This window comes from Coffea arabica, chromosome 8c, assembly GCF_036785885.1.
Source record: "Coffea arabica cultivar ET-39 chromosome 8c, Coffea Arabica ET-39 HiFi, whole genome shotgun sequence".
NCBI lineage: Eukaryota > Viridiplantae > Streptophyta > Magnoliopsida > Gentianales > Rubiaceae > Coffea > Coffea arabica.
This window is the reverse complement of record NC_092325.1, coordinates 40,161,961-40,179,466: the sequence shown is the minus strand read 5'-3', so window position 1 is coordinate 40,179,466 and position 17,506 is coordinate 40,161,961. Positions and strand designations below refer to the sequence as shown.

The following is a 17,506-nucleotide window of genomic DNA, read 5'->3' as shown; positions in this document are numbered from 1 at the left end:
GATTTCTTTACCCCAACTAAGGATAATAGATTAAGAAATAACTAGTGAACTTAGGTAAGTATGAAACTAAAAGCAAAGGTGGCCATGGATAATTTTTTTTAAAAAAAAAATTGGTTATATTAAAAAATTATCAAGATGCTTGGCACAATATCAATAATGGTTTATACTAGAAGTGGCAAAATGGATAAATGGTTGATAAATGGTTTTAGTTAAATGGATAGTGGATCAAATTGATCCAATCCAATTAAAACCATTTAATAAATGGATCTAAATGGATGTCATTTAAATGGATAGTGTAAACCATGATCCATCCATTTATCCATTTACTCTCCCAAATTCTAAATTTAAGATTCAAATGTTTTTTCCCAAAAAATATAGATCCCCAAAGTTCTATCCTTAAATCACCTAAAACCTTTTGGTAATAACAAATGCTTGTACTACTACTCTATTTCAGTTCTTCATAAAATTAGTTTAGTTCCAAGAAAATTTAACTATTGTGGTCAATTTAACCTTTTGTCATTACTTTAAGTATCATTTTGAAAAGTAATGAACAATTAAGAACTTGGCTACATTTTTATAACTTTTGAATGAATTGAATATGGCTTTATAGTGAAAAGAAGTTTACGTTTCCAATTTTTTGCACTCCTGTTCAAGAGTGATGTCTTGAATAAAAGTGAATTCTAATAAGAAATCTTATGTTATTTGACAAGTAAAATATTTTCATCACATGTGAACGTAGTACCTAAAAATGTATGAAACTCCTTATTATACCATTGATATACAAGCTACCTTATATTACTTAGTAAATTAGGTGTCTTTTTTTTTTTTTTTTTGGATAATTGGGTTGGGTGATAAGGGGAGAGGGATTGCAAGTATGAGAATTTGGGAAAAAAAAAAAAGGTGTCATTTACATATCTTAACCAATGTTGCGGGAACACTCGTTAGAAAAATTCTTTTTATAAATAAAAGAATTAAAAAAAAAATATTTTGACACTGCATGATGCATTCTCGCTTTTTCTTTATTTAAGAATATAAATGTTTGCAATCATTACTACATGAGGGTTTAATTAAAAAAAAAACAAGAGTAGAGACTAAAATATAATTTTGAAAAGGATGGAAGAAGTCTAGGAACTAGAAGCAAATAAAATGCAATTAATGTTATTGGCAACTTAGCATGTGAGGAAGTTATGAAGGAAAGAATAGGTGGGCCTACAAAATTAATTTGACATATGAGAAAATTACGAAGAAAAGAATAGATGATCCCACAAGATTTTATTTCACATTTTTATAAATGTGTTTTCTATTTTTTAAGTTAAATGGATGTATATGGATAAGATGGATAATCCATTTAAATCCACCAATATAATTGGATTTAAATGGTTATCCATTTAAAACCATTGAATTTATATGGATCATCCAAATCCATTTAAGGTTGGTTTATATGGATGGATTGGTGGATATGAATCCATTTTGCCACTTCTAGTTTATACTAAGTGCACATGAAAAGTCAAAACTGTTATGTATTGGCCCCAAATTCAAGTCAAATTATAAAGCCCAATGTTAAAGGAAAAAATTGAACTAGAAATAAAAACTTTTTTTTTTTGGTAAGTGAACCAATTGTTTCCTGGGCTTTAGGCTATTACATGCTTTCTTTCTCTTTTTTTTTTTTTTTTTTTTTTGCTTTTCATATGCTAAATAATTGCTAGAAGAAATGAGGTTATTGTTGACAATTCATCCATTTTGATAGTGACATGTGACACCACAATCACTTGAGGGGTGGTAAGAGAGATTTTGAAAACGCGGGGAGCTTAGTGATATTTCACGAATCTCAGGGGAGGTTTCTGAAATCGTCCCTAATAATTATTATATATATTTTTAATTAATCTTATTTTTTTCAAAAATCTAAAACATGAATTACGTTTTAATGAATGTTCAATGGCACTCATTAATATACCTAAATTCCATCTAATCTACTATTTATACACTTTTCATATAACAATTATTATCTTTCATTACATTAATACACTTTCATAATTGATCTCATCTTTCCAAAAATCTAACCTACTCCATCCGTTTCACTTTGATAGTCCTGTTTCTTTTTTCACACAGTTTAAGAAAAAATAGTTAACTTTGTTGGAAAAGTAAATTTAGATTGCTATTTTCCTAAAATACCCTCACATTAAATATGCTACAACTTTTTGGGAACTTGAATTGATGGTAAAAAAAGAATCAACTTTCATTAAATGGGGTAGGTTTATAGTAATAACTACTTACATTGAATAAGGGTATTTTAGAAAAATTAAAATACAACTACATTCTTCAATTGGAAAGTGGGCTATAATTTAGGACAAATGAAAAAGAAATACAGGACTATCAAAGTGGGACGGATGGAGTATGAATTAGGTCTCAATGAATGTCCAATGCCACCCACTAAAGTGATCCTCAATTTTTAATTCTTGCGTTTCAAGTCCTTGCACGTGACTTGCTACTTGTTGCGCACTGGTTGAACCAGCAAGACAGCTCGGTTTCGGAGTTGTGGTTGTCAAAATTTTGGGGGTTTATATTGGAATTTTGATTTTTTATATATAGAGTGATATAATACATGAAAGGCAAATGATCAGAGCAATTCTAAAAGATACTGACAGGATTACCGCTTTATTGATGTCTAAATACAAGTATTAACTTTAAAAAAGTAAGTGTGAATAATACACTTGTATTGAATTTGTAGCTTTAAAAAGCAACTCTGACAACCAAAGCGTATGGAATCGTCCATGTATATATCCAAGATTGCGGCAGGTGGATTGTATTACTTTTTGTTCTAGAAGTTATTGAATTTGCTATAATATATAGTCTACAATCACGGCTCTATTTAGCTTAGCTATTTTTTGAGATATTTTTTTTAAAAACTTTACTATAGCTGTATATATAAAAAAATTTTATTATAAATATTTTTTGGAATATTTTTGGAGATACTTTTAAAATATATTTTTGAGTATTTTTATAATTTACAATTTTTTTGAGATATTTTTAAAAAAAATTTACACGACCCACCGCCACCCCCTCCCTTTTCCTCCCCCTCTCTCCTTTCTCTTCCCCCTCCTCCTCCTCCCTCTTTTCTTTCCCTTCTCCCCCCTCCCCTCCTTCCCTCCAACCCCAAACCCTTCCCCCGCTCATCGATGGTGGCTGCGACTTTAGCCATCCCTCTAACCACGATCGTTTTGGTCGCAATCAGATTTGATTGTAATTAGAAAAGTTGCGATCAGTGGAGGGGAAGAAAATTGGGTGGCAGGGAAAGGGAAAGAAGAAAGGAGGAAGGAGAAGGAGAGAGAGAAAGAGGAAAAAAAGATGAGGAGGAGGAGAGATGGGCGGAGAGAGAGAGAGAGAGAGGAGGGAGGAGAGAGGGTCGCGGGTGTGGGAGTGGTGGCCGTGGTGGTGGAGAGTGATGAGTAGTGGTGTATTTTTTTTTTATATATATATATTTGGAATTATTTTTGATAGATTGTATGAATATGGTGTTTTTGGAATTGTTTTTGTTTGTATATTACTGTAGTATTACATATGAAAAAATTAATTTTCAAAAATTGAGAAATCCAAATAGAGGCCACATTAAGTGTTGCACTCTCTATATGTGATATATTTTGTTCATGTATACTAAATTTTTGGGATTAACTTATATATACTATCAGTGTAAAGAAATTTCTTCCTTTCTTAAAAAGCATCAAAAACTAAAGACGGAATAGTTCAAGACAGCGTATCATACAGGGCACAGCTAAATAAATTTTTTTTTGATAAATAGTTAAATGATCAGTTAACTTTAACTGAATGAGGTTGTAGTAGAAAGAATAACACATAAATGCAATTATATTGTAGCATAATTAGAGACTTAAACATCAACTTTATTATGTATTATAGTATTAGTACGTGCCTCCACACTGAAAAAAGAAGCAAATACAAACTGTAGATAGAATTTATAATCTAGTATGCATAAGGATGAGATCCAGCAATCCTCCGATGCAAACTAAGGCCCTGTTTTGGATTGCTATTTTTAGGAGCTTTTGTAGAAAAAATGTACCGTAACGATTTGATATATATAAAGTATAAAAGTAATCACAAACGTAAAAATTTTTCTGTAGAAGGCTCCCAGGATTCATCCATTTCCTCCTTTTTAAATTTATTCTCATTGACACCTTCAAATTCAATATGGTCTACATGTCTCTTAGTTGTGGACTGCTTCAATAGATACAATGAATATTTGAAATATTTCAAAAGAGGGGTTGCGGGGGTGGGAGGGCTGTCTGATTATTCAATATCTACTTTATTGCAAGATCAAATTTATTTGTACAGACTACAGAATGGATAAATTCGCATCCCTCCATCTTAATTTCACACTTCGCATCATCATATAAACAATCAACGCGTCAAAGTTATAAATTTAGCGTTGCACACGATTTCCCTAAAGAATTTCTTTAGTCATATTAATACTATGGAAGGTCGTAAATTTTGCTTTTTTTTTTTGGAAAACCAAAGGAAGTATGTAATTTACCTCGAATAAAACAATGAATAATTATATATATTTTACACAGGCATAAAAGAAACACATTATAAGTGAATTAAAATTTATCTTCAATATTGTGTGAAGTCTTGGTTTGCTATTGATGCCCACCACTCTTGACTTTGTTTCGGTTTGTATTTAGGCGTAAATTGACCGGAGGAGGAAGCTATAGACTCGAAGGGCACGTTAGAAAGTTGGTTTGGAGAAGTTTGGTGTATGGTGAAAATGTTGTTATGCTTCTAATTAATGTAAATTGTTCTAATCAATGAAGATAGCAACCTTTTGGGTCTTCATACAACGTGAAAGTAAATGGAGGAAAAATAAACATCTATAGGCTTCACAATTTGCCTTTTTCAAGTGGCTTCACAATCAGCTTGGCAGCATCCAAAATCTGGTGTCAAAGTCCTCCTTGGTTTGGTCACCGAAACCCGTCCCACTTCTCCAATTTCTTTGCAATTGTCCATTCATTACCTTGTCATGTTTGAAAGTCACCAATAGGAATAAAGTTGGGAATCATTCATCTTTGAATTTATCACCCCAACATCTTGCCGTCAAGAAAACGGTTAGCTTCAATTCTTTTCGTTGGATATGCCATAACTCATAGATGTGGTGTTAAGGTCTAAGGAAACGTGGATGATCTCTATTCTATTGTTACTTGGATGGTAGCTTAACCAATTCTGGTGTTATTCAATGGCCCTTGCTTTTTGGTGGACGTACAAATTCTTGGAAAATTTTGCTTTTAGGTCTTTCTTCTTTATTTAAAAACCTTGATTTTCAATTGAGAAGTCTGAGGATCCACACAGAAAACGCTTAATTTATTACACTAAGACACTAGGACATAGAGTTGTATTAGTATTCGATCTAGTAAAAAATTTGGCTTCGTTTTCAAAAATGTATTTTTTTAATGAACTTTGATTTTTATTAAGTCATTCGTAAATGAGTACATCGTGACAGGTATTTTTAATGAGTGCATGTACATTGCTTTTCTCAAGAATAGAAATGTAAACACAAGTTTGTAGGGAGAATTATCAATTTGGTCTTTAATATTTTCGAGGAAAACTTGTTCAGTCCTTCACATTTAAAATCAGCTAAAATAGTCTCTCAAATATAAAAAATTTTGCCCGTTTGGTCCTAGAGCTCATTTTTGTTCAATTTTTCAGTCAAAAAATGCATGCCTACCTTATGTTCACATGATTTTCAAGGCAAAATGGAAATTAAATTCATTTCCCTTCACAAACAAAAAAAAAAAAAAACCACCCCTTCTCCCCATTTTTAGACACTAAAAGTCTATTTTTGATGTTAAGTAACCAAACCCCAGTTCCTAATAGCAAAACTTGAACAAATACACCTTCATAAAAAGGCGATGAAGAAAGAAGCTAGGGATCAGATTGGAAAAAGGTAAAAACGATCGAGAAGCACTAGTGAATCAGCACACATAATAAAATTTTGTCTAAATAGCGCAATTTCGTGATTTGTTGCTTATATTATGTAATATTATAAGAGTAAATCTTATATATATACTAACAGTGTATACATTATTACCGTTGGATCCATGATACATATGCAAAAGTTGGAGTTCAAATTCAAATATTGCATAGTTGTCATTCATCCAATGTATACACTGTTAGTATAGGAAATATTAATTCATATTATAAAGCTATATGTGTTAGAAATTGGGGTTTGGTGGTTGAAAATTAGAAATAGGGTTTGGGGGATGAAATTTGAGGGAAATGGGAGATGATGTGCTTTTTTTTTTTTGTGTGTGTGTGTGTGTGAAGGGAAACACATTTTATTTCCATTTTGCCCTTGAAATTATACCATACAAATGTGAATTCATGTTTAAAATATGTTAATTCTCCAAAAACAACAATATGATTCAAACACTTCAAGAAGCAAATTCTAAATTATCACCATTTCAATGTCTAAAAGTGGCAATTTACATCAAAATAACATGAAATATGGCGCATTTAGATATACTAGGAGGGGAATCCATTATGCCCAGTACTGTCCAATTTAATTGTAATTTACTGGTGATATTAGCTAATTGGAAAGACAACTAATATATCAAGAGTTACACAATATGCAAAAGGCAATTAATTGTATGTTTTATTTGTTAAGATTGACCAGTTAAGAAGATAAAATTAATAAGCAAGCAATGAGCAGGAAGATAAGAAAGGAACCAGCAAACAAATAATGAGAAAAAAGCGAAATAGGTGCATAAAATAATCAGCAAAAGGTAGTTCAGTATGCAACGCAAGGATGGCTGTATTTTTTTTAGCCTTCAGGTGTAATAGCACAAGAACAGGAGCTGAATAACTCCTTGTTAGGCCAAAACAATCATTGAAAAGTCCTGGGAAGAAGTTACTGAGGTCCGGCAGTTCAAGACTTCAAGAAGCAAGACGCAAACAAGATGTAACCAACGACATAGCAGGAAATACAAGTAATGGAGACGGAAGCTAAGTTGCAAAATATAAAAGAAAGGGGGAACAGAGGAGAACCAGAAGCACTAACCTGTTTGTCTGTAGAGAATAGACAGGCCAGAATCAAATAAGACCAGGCGGAGGCACAATAAAATCGAAGAGCAATAAAAGGGGTTGTCAAGGGGAAAATAAACCCGTGTTAATAAGTTGAAGAGCAATGAAAAAATTGAAGGGATTAATCTGGTGCGTGGAAAAAAGAAAGAAATTGATAAAGGAGGAAAAATAACAAGGTAATAAGCTAATTTTTGTTGGAGAAAACCGCAAGAAATACAGATAGAACAAATAAAAAGCGAGCTCGGAGCAAGACACTCACCAGCTGGACAACGGCAATAGTAGTTCAGCAAGCTGAAACAAATTCAGAGAAATAAAACTGGTGCGCCAGGGGAAAAAGAAACGGATAAAGAAGGAAAGTAACAAGGTACTAAGCTAATTTCTTTTAAAAAAAAACTCAACAAAATGCAGAAAGAATAAGTAAAATGAGTTTGGGGCAAGGCACTAACCAGCAACACAGCAGCAATAGCAGGTCTGCAAGCAGAAACAGATTCAGAAATTTAGCAACGCAAAAGGCTAAAAGAAGCAAGAGCAAAGGGAGAAGCAAGCTGATGAGCAACCTTTTTTTCCGTCTAGCGGAAAAGCAACAGTAAGGGATAAGGAGAAACAAGGCAGGAGCTGCACATCTACCACGGATCATGATGGCAAGCCGCCGAAGTCTTGGCAGAGCAAATCAGGCAATGCGAAGAACCACTGTACAAAGGGAAAGCACCGGATTGAGCAAGCCGCCGAAGTCCTGGCAGAGCAAATCAGGCAATGTGAAAAACCACTGTACAAAGGGAAAGCACCGGATTGACGCCGAACAGAGCAAGGCTGAAAGGTGATGGTTTGCAGCACTCCACAGTGACGGCCACGCCATTTTTACAAACATGCCCATGATTAAGAAATAAAAAAGGAGGAACGGCAACGAGAGAGACAGAGAGAGCAAAATGAAAGATAAAGGGCGGGTAATATTGTCAAATAGACATCCAAGTTTTCCCATCAAACACAACTCCCCACCAAATGAAAGTAATCGGAAGTGATGCCTGAGGCAGAAAAAAGATTCTAAAATCGATGCAAGTAACGGGTGATTGCAACTTTCAAGGCAAATATACGAGAAAAGTTTTTTCTCTGGAAAATATTAATAGAGAGGTTTTTTTTTTTTAATATTAACAATAGGTAAATATTTTTATTTAACAACAGGTAACCATTATTAGAGGATATAGCACCGTTTCAATAACATCAGAAGCGGTTAAATTAATTAATTAACATTAAATTGGAAAATTTTGATAATGAAACATAATTTGTTGCACAATCCAAATAAAAGAGGACATTTTTTATGGCATCTGAAAAAAATTTATAAGTAAATGCAATTTTTTTTTTGCAACCACAAAAAAAAAGAAGGCAAAATTTTCAATAATTCCAAACAATTGTTAATTAGACATGATCTGTTGGGCGACCAAAAGCTCCACACTATTAGATGGGATCTGTTGGACAACAAGAAAAAATTTCGATAATTGGTTTTTTGGGCAACCACAAAAAAGAAGGCATTTTTTTCTAATAATTGAAAAATTTTGTTAATCAAACATGTTTTGTTGAATGACAAAAAGCATGACATTTAATTAACAATTAATTGCGAGAATCGCGTAATTAGAGATGATTTGTTGGACAACCAGGAAAAAGTTAATAATTAAGCATGATTTGTCGAATGACAAAAACATGACACTAAATTTGTTATTAACAATTAATTGCAAAGAATTGGTAATTAGATGCGATTCGATGGACAAAAAAAAAAAAGAGTCCATTTTTTTTTTGGTCTCCTTTTTTTTTTGTAATGCGATTTTTGGACAAAAAAGAAGGAAGAAAAATTTTAGCACAAACAAACAAATTAAGCGTAATTTGTTGAATGGACAAATTAAGCGTAATTCAACACAAAAATTAGCTATGACCGATTAACAATTAATTGCAAAGAATTGGTAATTAGATGTGATCTGATGGACAACAAAAAAAAAAAAAAAAGGAATCCAAAAATTTTCGTTAATTTGCATCGATTTCATATGCAATTGGGAGGACTACCACCAATCAATGAATCAGAGGACGACAGCTCATCAAATTGGAATCAATTGGAGGACTACCACCAATTGACCAATGGGAGAGCGCCACGTCAGCAATTGGGTTCAATTTGAGGAAATGGCATTCACACATTTAGCTATATATGTTAAAGAGTCACTTAGCTTGAAGAAACAAAAGACATCAGAAAGGACATTTTATTCATAAAAACATGTTTGCATGTGAAATCAGCAACCAAATGCAATTCATACAAATAGCCAGTAAAATCTGGTTCATCTACTGCTCTTCATCGTCATCAACATCATCATTATTATTTGGTTTAATTTGCATGCTAGACCAATTATTTCTCTTTTACCATTTGCACTGTCTCTTCCAATGACCCTTTTAATAAGAAACGAACATCAGGTGATGCTTTTTTGCATGAACTAACATTACCTTTTAATCCAACAAGATGTTGCTTCATTCCATTAATACCACAAGCAACCAAAGAGATGCTGCAAAACCCGCATATTAGAACCTTTTTGCCTTCAAGATTTTGACCCTCTATTACATGTTTCCATGCACGATCATTTTTTTCGTCGAAGATTTTGTACAGTAGTAGACCCTTGTACCATTGACCGTGAATTCAAAGGTAAAGAGGGTGAAGTTGCACCTTCCATACCTTCAAAAAAAAAAGCAACAGGTAGTAGCGTAGTATTATTAACAAGGACTCCACTGGATGAACAAGATACAAATCAACTTTTCCCCTGCGTCTAGAAGCGTTCTTATGGTGAAATTGCAGATACTTAGATGAACACATATATTGCTTAAAATTAGAACAATTTCTGCCCCATTAAGTGTATGATTCCATCATGTGTTTTTGTTGGATTTCAGTCCTGAAATCAAGAAGTTTGATAAAGAAGAAATAATCATCCTTATGCAAAGATAGAGACTAAGAGAAGATCTGGGAATGAGCAGCTCGTGCTGGTACATGATTCGTTGTACTTTGGACTTTTAGTTACTATATGTCAAGAAATATAACCTTATGAGGCAGGTCTTGGATGTTGGTAGTCTTATCATGTATCCTCAAGTTTCATATAACAAAGGGTTAAAAACAAAAAAGCTCCCTGGGATAAGCCTAATACACAGAAAAGTCTCCCATGATTTTAAAATATACAACACGACCCCTCATACTTTGAACTAAATTGTGAAGGTGACGGAATCCGTTAAACTTAACGGAAATGGTCAAAATGACCAAAATACCCTTACATAATTAAACAAAAGATAACTCAAAAAAATCATTTGTTTTATTTTCTAAGTAGAGAGAATTGAGAGTTAAGGGGTAGAATAGGTATATTTGATAAAAATTAGGTATAAAAAATTTTTTTTAGGTTCCAATAAGTCATTTCCGTTAAGTTTAACGGATTCCGTCACCTTTACAATTTAGTTCAAAGCATGAGGGGTTGTGTTGTATATTTAGAAATCATGGGAGGCTTTTCTGTGTATTAGGCTTATCACAGGGGGCTTTTTGTTTTTAACCCTATAACAAATGAAAAACCAATCTGTAGCAAAACAATCAAGTAAATTGAATATGAAACCTAAATGTTATACTTGAAAGCCTGAATGGTAACAAACGACAAAGGAAGCATAAATCAACCTGTCAGTACAATCGATCTTATTACATGATTACTACTGTCTGCATGCAAGGTAATTGAATACTACTTCAATTCAATTTGAGGGCCCATTTTAAGGAAACAAACAAGGAAAAGAAAGCTACAAAAACGAATAATAGATACTTTGGCAGAGACAATTAGTTATTAAACTAATTGTAAAACTAAATTAAACCAAAATATACCCAATTCGAGAGCTTTCCGTAGGGAATATGGCTTTCTAATGCAAGTTGGAATCCCCATGTTAAATTGATAAGATGATAGGGATTAAAAGCCTACATGGCTTTCTAATGCAAGTTGGAATCTCCCATGTTAAATTGATAAGATGATAGGAATTAAAAGTCCCTTGATTTATAGATTGTTTAAGGATGTGAGTGATTTAACGATATTTTTTTATTCCTGATAATAAATGAAAGATTTACAAGTTAGGTCACTTGTATTGTGTTTGAGAAAAACAAGAAAGAAAAGTTTGGAAACCGAGGTCAAATTATCCAACCAGTTCATGCGTTTGGTCGATTTTTTGACGGTTTCAACTGATTTTTTTTTTTTTTTTTTTTTTTGAAAAAAGAGGTACGATGCTATTAATCAGCCTGCAAAGAAGGCCGCCGATTCACATTTGGATTTTACACATTTTGTGTACTTCAAAAGGGAATGGGTAAAGCTTATCACGAAATCACAAATATTGATATCTCAACTTAAACGCTTGATACAACATCAAGTCTTAAGGTGAATGGGACAAAATACATAGATGTGATTGTAAGTCCTACAAACTCTAGGAACACTCTTTTTTTTTTTTATCTCGATCTATAAGGGATAATTAGTGAACCACCGGTCAATCATGGCAAAACATTCTTTTGGTTTGTATTCTGGAGCAGTGTGACCTGCACCCTGAGAAAACAAGAAGAAAAGTATTACTTTGTCCATGCTTTCGTGCGTTATCCGAAGAAGGAATTAGGTTAACATTTTCTTACCATTACTGTTGCAAATGTGAAACAGCATACATCTTCATTGAATTGGTAATTCAGTGTGTAGCTGTAAGGACAAATTATTGCATTGCTGTTAGCTTAGGTCACACAATTTTTGGTATATATTGCAAAGAAACTGTTGAATATAGGTGGAAATGAAACCTGACCCTGCAATTTGACCATTGACAAACCAAGGTCGCCAATCATCCTCAACAGTTAGATTGAGATCACGTATCCATTGAAGTGTTCCAAGGTAAGGGACCATCATATCATGATCACCACTGCAGGGGAACAAAAGAAATAGGGTACACAATGGGGATCAAAACCGGACTTATAACTGCAATTTCAGAACAAATCATTAGGCCTTATTCAGATAAACTCTCAATTATTTGGTCCATCAGGTCTTATAATTTTACTCCAACTGATAATCTAATTTACGAAATGCATATTTTCCTATGATAGTTGAACTATAGAAAATTTTGTTTAAGAATCTATATCTTTGTCCATTTTGTCCTTGTTGTAGAAAAGCACTGTGTTGATCGGATCTTCAATTTGTAACTAAAGAGAACAAGAAACGATTAAAAAATGTAACAAGTCAGGAGAGGCAAGAGGACATATACTTAACCTGTATATTAATGCCTGATATCCTTTCCTAATAAGAACCTGGTGATAGTCGAACACACTTGCAACATCCATATCATAAGATATGCTTCTGTTGCACCTTCTCCATTGTTCTTTTGTACCCTTGTAATTGCACGGGAGAAAAGTTGGTCATTTTACAATATCAGAAGGTACAACCAAAACACATCAAGGATAATGATATCCCCCCATTTGATTTACTTACTTCCCGAATTTGAAGAGCTTCTTGGACCGTTGGGTCGTTCATCCAAACTCTGCTTAGGACATAAGTATCATCCTACATATGAGATCACGTTTTAGAAAATCTTAGAAATTGCGTAATGTGCATATAAAAATGGAAGGAGAAAGAAGTTACCCGACACTTTGGTTTTTCTTGATCGAATGAGGGGAGGAGAATATCAATTGAATCTTCTTCCAAATAGCCTTGATCCCATTGGAGTCCTTCTCTTGATGCTAGATGTTGACATTTTGGTTCCAAGATGTTAGCTGGGTATATACCACTGATACACTGCATAGGAAGGAGTTGCTGTAATCTCGTGATGCTAACGGAATTGAAGCCAAATAAATAATAGTCAGAACTCGTGTATTTTGCACCTTACCTCTTGAATGAGGTGAAGAGCAAACAAGCATTCTGTATTATTTGGGCTTGGATTGATGTATTCCCCATTACAGCTACTTTTAGCCCGCTGAAATTAAATAGCTAGCCTCAATGATCTAGTCAATTTTTCACCCAAAAAAAAAGAGGGATCTCTATGTGATGAAATGAAATGAAACATCACATTTACTATCATTTGGGGACTGTGGAACAGGCAAATTAAAGCACACAACGGTTAAAGGAAGTTTGTGAAAGTTGAGGAAGAAAGTAAAACCTCGTAATACTCATCTGATATAAGTCCCAGACGATGAGCGTAAGGGACTTTCCAGTTCTCATCCTTCCTAGAATCCGTTAGTGGGTTGCCAACCATGTATCCCTTTTTCAGGATTTGGAAAAACACAGAAATTAAAATTATCAAATATCAGTATAGCCAGCATAAAGTGTAGCAAACTAATGATTGAAACCGAAAAATTTTAAAAAAAAGGTGTATTTTGAGGGATTCACCTCGACTGACATCCGTGGCTTCAATCCAGCCTCATTACCTAAACAGAGTAATGATCAGTTTCATTTTGAGCATGGTGGAAGCTACTTCCATCATGAAAAACTTATTACAATAATCGCATTACCACCATTTGATATTTCTAAAACAACCATTGGAACAATTTTCCCTGCGTAGGAGTCACCAGCAATGTAGAGGCGATTCTTCATGAATCTGGGGTGATTCAACAGCCACTGCATTGGATTAGCATCATAGTTTTATTCATCTTTCGGGTGTCAATTCAATTAAAGATTAAAAAGAGAATCAATTAATATCGGTCCCTCCCGCGATATTTCTTCTCCAAAGTGATATGATATGCTAGCTACACTAAAATTATTAAAAAATCAACTGATGGTTGGGAGATTTTTTCAAGTCACCTTTTGCAGGAAAAGGTAAGCATCCTTCGTTGATTTAGTGTCGGAGGAGAAGTAACCTTGAGAAGTAGTTGCATACGAGAATCCGGTACCAACAGGCAAGTCCAAAAGGATAATGCTGGCAATCTGCTGAACACATGAGCAGCAAATTACAAATAAAATTTCAATACAGATGTTGAGAGCAGTTTAATGGATCTGATATAAATTGTGCACCTTTGTCCAGGCATAAGGATTTGCATGCAATGAAGGCAAGCTTCCATTGTAACGTTCATCATCAAAAGACAAAGGACCTACATTTAAAGAAGTAGCTGCAGCTTAGTGGATGGTAAATAAAGTACCTTAGTAGTCAATAAACTATTATTGTTCAAATCTTTTAGGATAATTTCAGAAAGCTCCCTTGAGGTTTCTAGTAATTTTAGACAGCTCTCCTCACGTTTTGAAAATTACACATACCTCTCTTAGTACATAAGTTTGGGTTTCATCTTGACGACGTAAGACGGAAAAAAGTATATGAATGCCCAAAATTGCCCTCATCTAAATTTCCTTAGTATGAATAATCATAAAAATTTTTTAAAAGGCAAAACATCAACAAAAGTGCAAGTTTGGGATAATAATTTTAGTACAGTCTATCAAATTATATTTTTCCGTAATCCAGTAGCTTTTTTATGCTCAATAATATGAATAATTGGGTTGTTGGCAAAGATGATTGCTTCCATCATCATCAATAGCAATAACATATTTGATGCTAGAAGGAAGGAGACGTCTACCTTGATTAGTGTATTTGAATGATAGAATGTTACAATTTAATGGTTATAACTGAAATAGTTTGACCACAATATATGGTCTGGTCAAGAAGAATTATTTTTTTTTCTGTTACCTTTTCCCTTTTTAATCAATGGCTTGTCTTTTGAAAAATTATGAATATTATTATAATCATTGTTTATCATCAACAGAGTTAACTGTAATATTAAAAACTTCAAGAGAGTTCAGTGAAATTAACAGAATTATCCCAATCTTTTATCATCATCTAAACTAAATCATCCCACCCACTAATGTCTAATAAACGTAACAGTTTCTCGATTTTGTCCGTTTTCCACAAGTCTTGTCCGTTTCTTAAGTCTAGCTCCCCGCCTGCTAAAAGAGGAAAAAAGTTGGAACGAGACTCAAGAGAGCATACCCATACCAATTTTGTAAACCAGACCGGAAAAAGCAGAGAGCATACCGATTTCGTAAACAAGACCGGAAAAAGCAGAACAACCGGGGCCACCGGTGAGCCAAAGCACGAGAGGGTCCATGCTGACATCTCTCTCCGACTCGATGAAGTAGTAGAACAGCTGCACGCTATCATTTTCTCCCACCCCAACATATCTGACCACAAGTTTAATGCAATCAAGTTTAAACGATGAAGGAGGAGAAGAAGAAGGAGATTAAACGATGGATTACCCAGTTTCAAGTTTGAAAGGTAATGCTCCTGGGTAACCTGGCAGGGACTTCACAATGTTTTGTGCATCTGCAACGTTAAAGAGAAGGAAAAGAAGAAGTAAATTAAGTATCAAGCCTGTTAATGCAAACTCATGCACATGCATGTGAACCAAATTCTGTGAGGACAGAGGAGGAGTGAAAGAACTCTAGAAGCTAGTCCAGGCCTGGGGCAAATAGTGAAGCAAATAGCCTGGTTGTTTACGCAATTCCATTTCCTTGTTTCGTATATATGTTCGGCCGGTTGGTCAAGTTAGCTCTTCTAATTTGATTTGGTTGGTTGGAAAATAAGTTTAGTACTTGAGCACAATTATTAAGGAGAGAAATGAAATATTGCAGTTCAAGATAGAAAGTGGACGACTAGCTTTAGGAGTTAGGACTACCAAACGCTTAATTAATTGAGTTCAAAGATTTGAGATATTCATTTATTCTTCTTCTTTTTTTTTCTTTTTGGATAAAACACCATATTTTCATTAAATTAAATTTACACTAATGACAAAAATTACTTCACACATACATAGATACAATAAGATCTAAAGAACAATGCTACAAATCTAAAGAATTAATAAAAATTAAACCGTAAAGTTTCAACAACACGAGGGTGCTCAATTTAGTGATTGGTTTTGAATGTTCCAGTATAATTGTTTCTCTGAGTAATTACCATCACTCAAACAATGATTTGTGGCGTTAAATAGACTCTTATGTTTGCCTCTATTATTAGTGGCGTTATTCTAATAATTTGGCAAATGCTAAGTAGCACAATTTAATATTTGTGTGTTGCTTTAAGAAATTTGAAGGCACTGCAGTGTAATCCGGTTAATTGGATGTACTCCTTGATGCGTACTATTTTCTCCTCTTAACTAGTTTAGAATTTGTTTATTTTCCAAACGCTTGAAGCTGCCAACCACTCAGCCTTGAAAATTAAGAATTTATTCACCGATTATTTTAGCATTTGATTTCAAAATTTTGACATTGAATATTATCAGGAGATATTAGAATTTATTAACTTGCTAACGAAGGGCAGAGAGAGATAGAGAGAGAGGAAGAGGTGTAAATAGAGAGAAAAGTAAAGAAATGGAAGGATGAATGGCTCAAGAAATTAAACTGTCTCTCCGAAAGGGGTAAAAATTATAGGAAAGCGATATTGAGTTATTTACTGGTTGTGAATTGGCATATTTGTACATCAAGACAAACTCCAATATTTAATACTCATATTATCAATTTTTTTCTCTCCATATTCTCTTCCACCACTCTCCAAGAAGATGGAAGAGTGTTCCTATCCTTTCTCTTCTCTCCAATGTTTTTCTAACCTAAACTTTATCTACTTCTCTTATCTTCTTTAAACTCCCAAACTAGGCATAAAAGAAAATCAGAAGAGAAATTGGGGTAACCGTATGAGTGGATCCATCAACTGTGTAAGGGCATCCACAACGCCATTACACTGCTCCATGACACGGTCTCCCATTGGACCATGATGTTGTGGAATCCATAATCATTTTTAAATGACTTAAAACTTGTATTCATTTTGTTATTATTTGTATTTTATTTGATTTAAATTATGTAATATTATGTTATGGAGTTCAACTAATTACATTTGTATTTTATTAATTAATTATGGATTATTATGATATATTTGCACTTGAGGTATCAAATAGCTGTGTAATTTTCTACATAATTATTTTTGAAAAAATAATAATATATTATTTTTGAGAGATAGAAAAAGATATATTATTCAAACTTAAAAATTAATAATATCATTTTTAGAAAATAAAAAATTCAAAAGGTAAAAAATTTAATGAAAGTTAGTACTTTATTTTTTAAAAATAACAAAATTATTTTTAAAAATTACTTTATTTATTTATGGGATATGAGTTATGCATTATTAAAATAAATATTTGATGTAATTGTGGACCCATGCTAAGTGTAATCCATTGTGAGTGAAAGTATAATAAAAGAGGAGATAATGTAATGCTGACGTGACATGTGGATTACACTCCACAATGTGTAATAGCGTTGTGGATGTCTTAAGGACATCTGGTTGGATGATAAAGCGATTTCTTTATATTCCATCGGATATGGAAGAGATGGAAATTGGGGTAGTACCAAACTCACGGGTAAAGATTAGTAGACATGGA

At 33.5% G+C, this 17,506-nt stretch overlaps 1 protein-coding gene and 1 long non-coding RNA gene across 2 annotated transcripts; both read right to left on the bottom strand.

Annotated features, from left to right (window-relative positions):
• Nucleotides 1-4,795: 4,795 nt before the first annotated feature.
• Nucleotides 4,796-8,076, bottom strand: LOC140013309 (uncharacterized). The gene is made up of 4 exons (XR_011820400.1): nt 7,644-8,076; nt 7,533-7,557; nt 7,346-7,377; nt 4,796-7,071 (listed from the first exon to the last, which is right to left on the bottom strand). It is a non-coding gene; the product is annotated as an uncharacterized lncRNA (long non-coding RNA).
• A 3,318-nt stretch (nt 8,077-11,394) lies between these two features.
• Nucleotides 11,395-15,555, bottom strand: LOC113705458 (serine carboxypeptidase-like 17). Its single transcript, XM_027227309.2, has 14 exons — nt 15,336-15,555; nt 15,115-15,260; nt 14,106-14,182; nt 13,896-14,018; nt 13,607-13,712; nt 13,485-13,522; nt 13,255-13,356; nt 12,985-13,071; nt 12,741-12,893; nt 12,591-12,662; nt 12,372-12,490; nt 11,914-12,027; nt 11,753-11,813; nt 11,395-11,669 (listed from the first exon to the last, which is right to left on the bottom strand). Exons 1-14 carry the CDS (start codon nt 15,476-15,478, stop codon nt 11,586-11,588), a joined length of 1,425 nt encoding a protein of 474 aa, XP_027083110.1. The 5' UTR covers nt 15,479-15,555; the 3' UTR covers nt 11,395-11,585.
• Nucleotides 15,556-17,506: the final 1,951 nt, after the last annotated feature.

Excerpts from the sequence above, each read along its gene's own strand:
- LOC113705458 (XM_027227309.2), bottom strand. The coding sequence starts at position 15,478 with ATGCATGTGCATGAGTTTGCATTAACAGGCTTGATACTTAATTTACTT. Across the intron at positions 13,523-13,606 it reads TTTAGAAATATCAAATGGTG|GTAATGAGGCTGGATTGAAG; the intron begins GTAATGCGATTA and ends TACTCTGTTTAG. Across the intron at positions 12,663-12,740 it reads AAGAAAAACCAAAGTGTCGG|GATGATACTTATGTCCTAAG; the intron begins GTAACTTCTTTC and ends TCTCATATGTAG.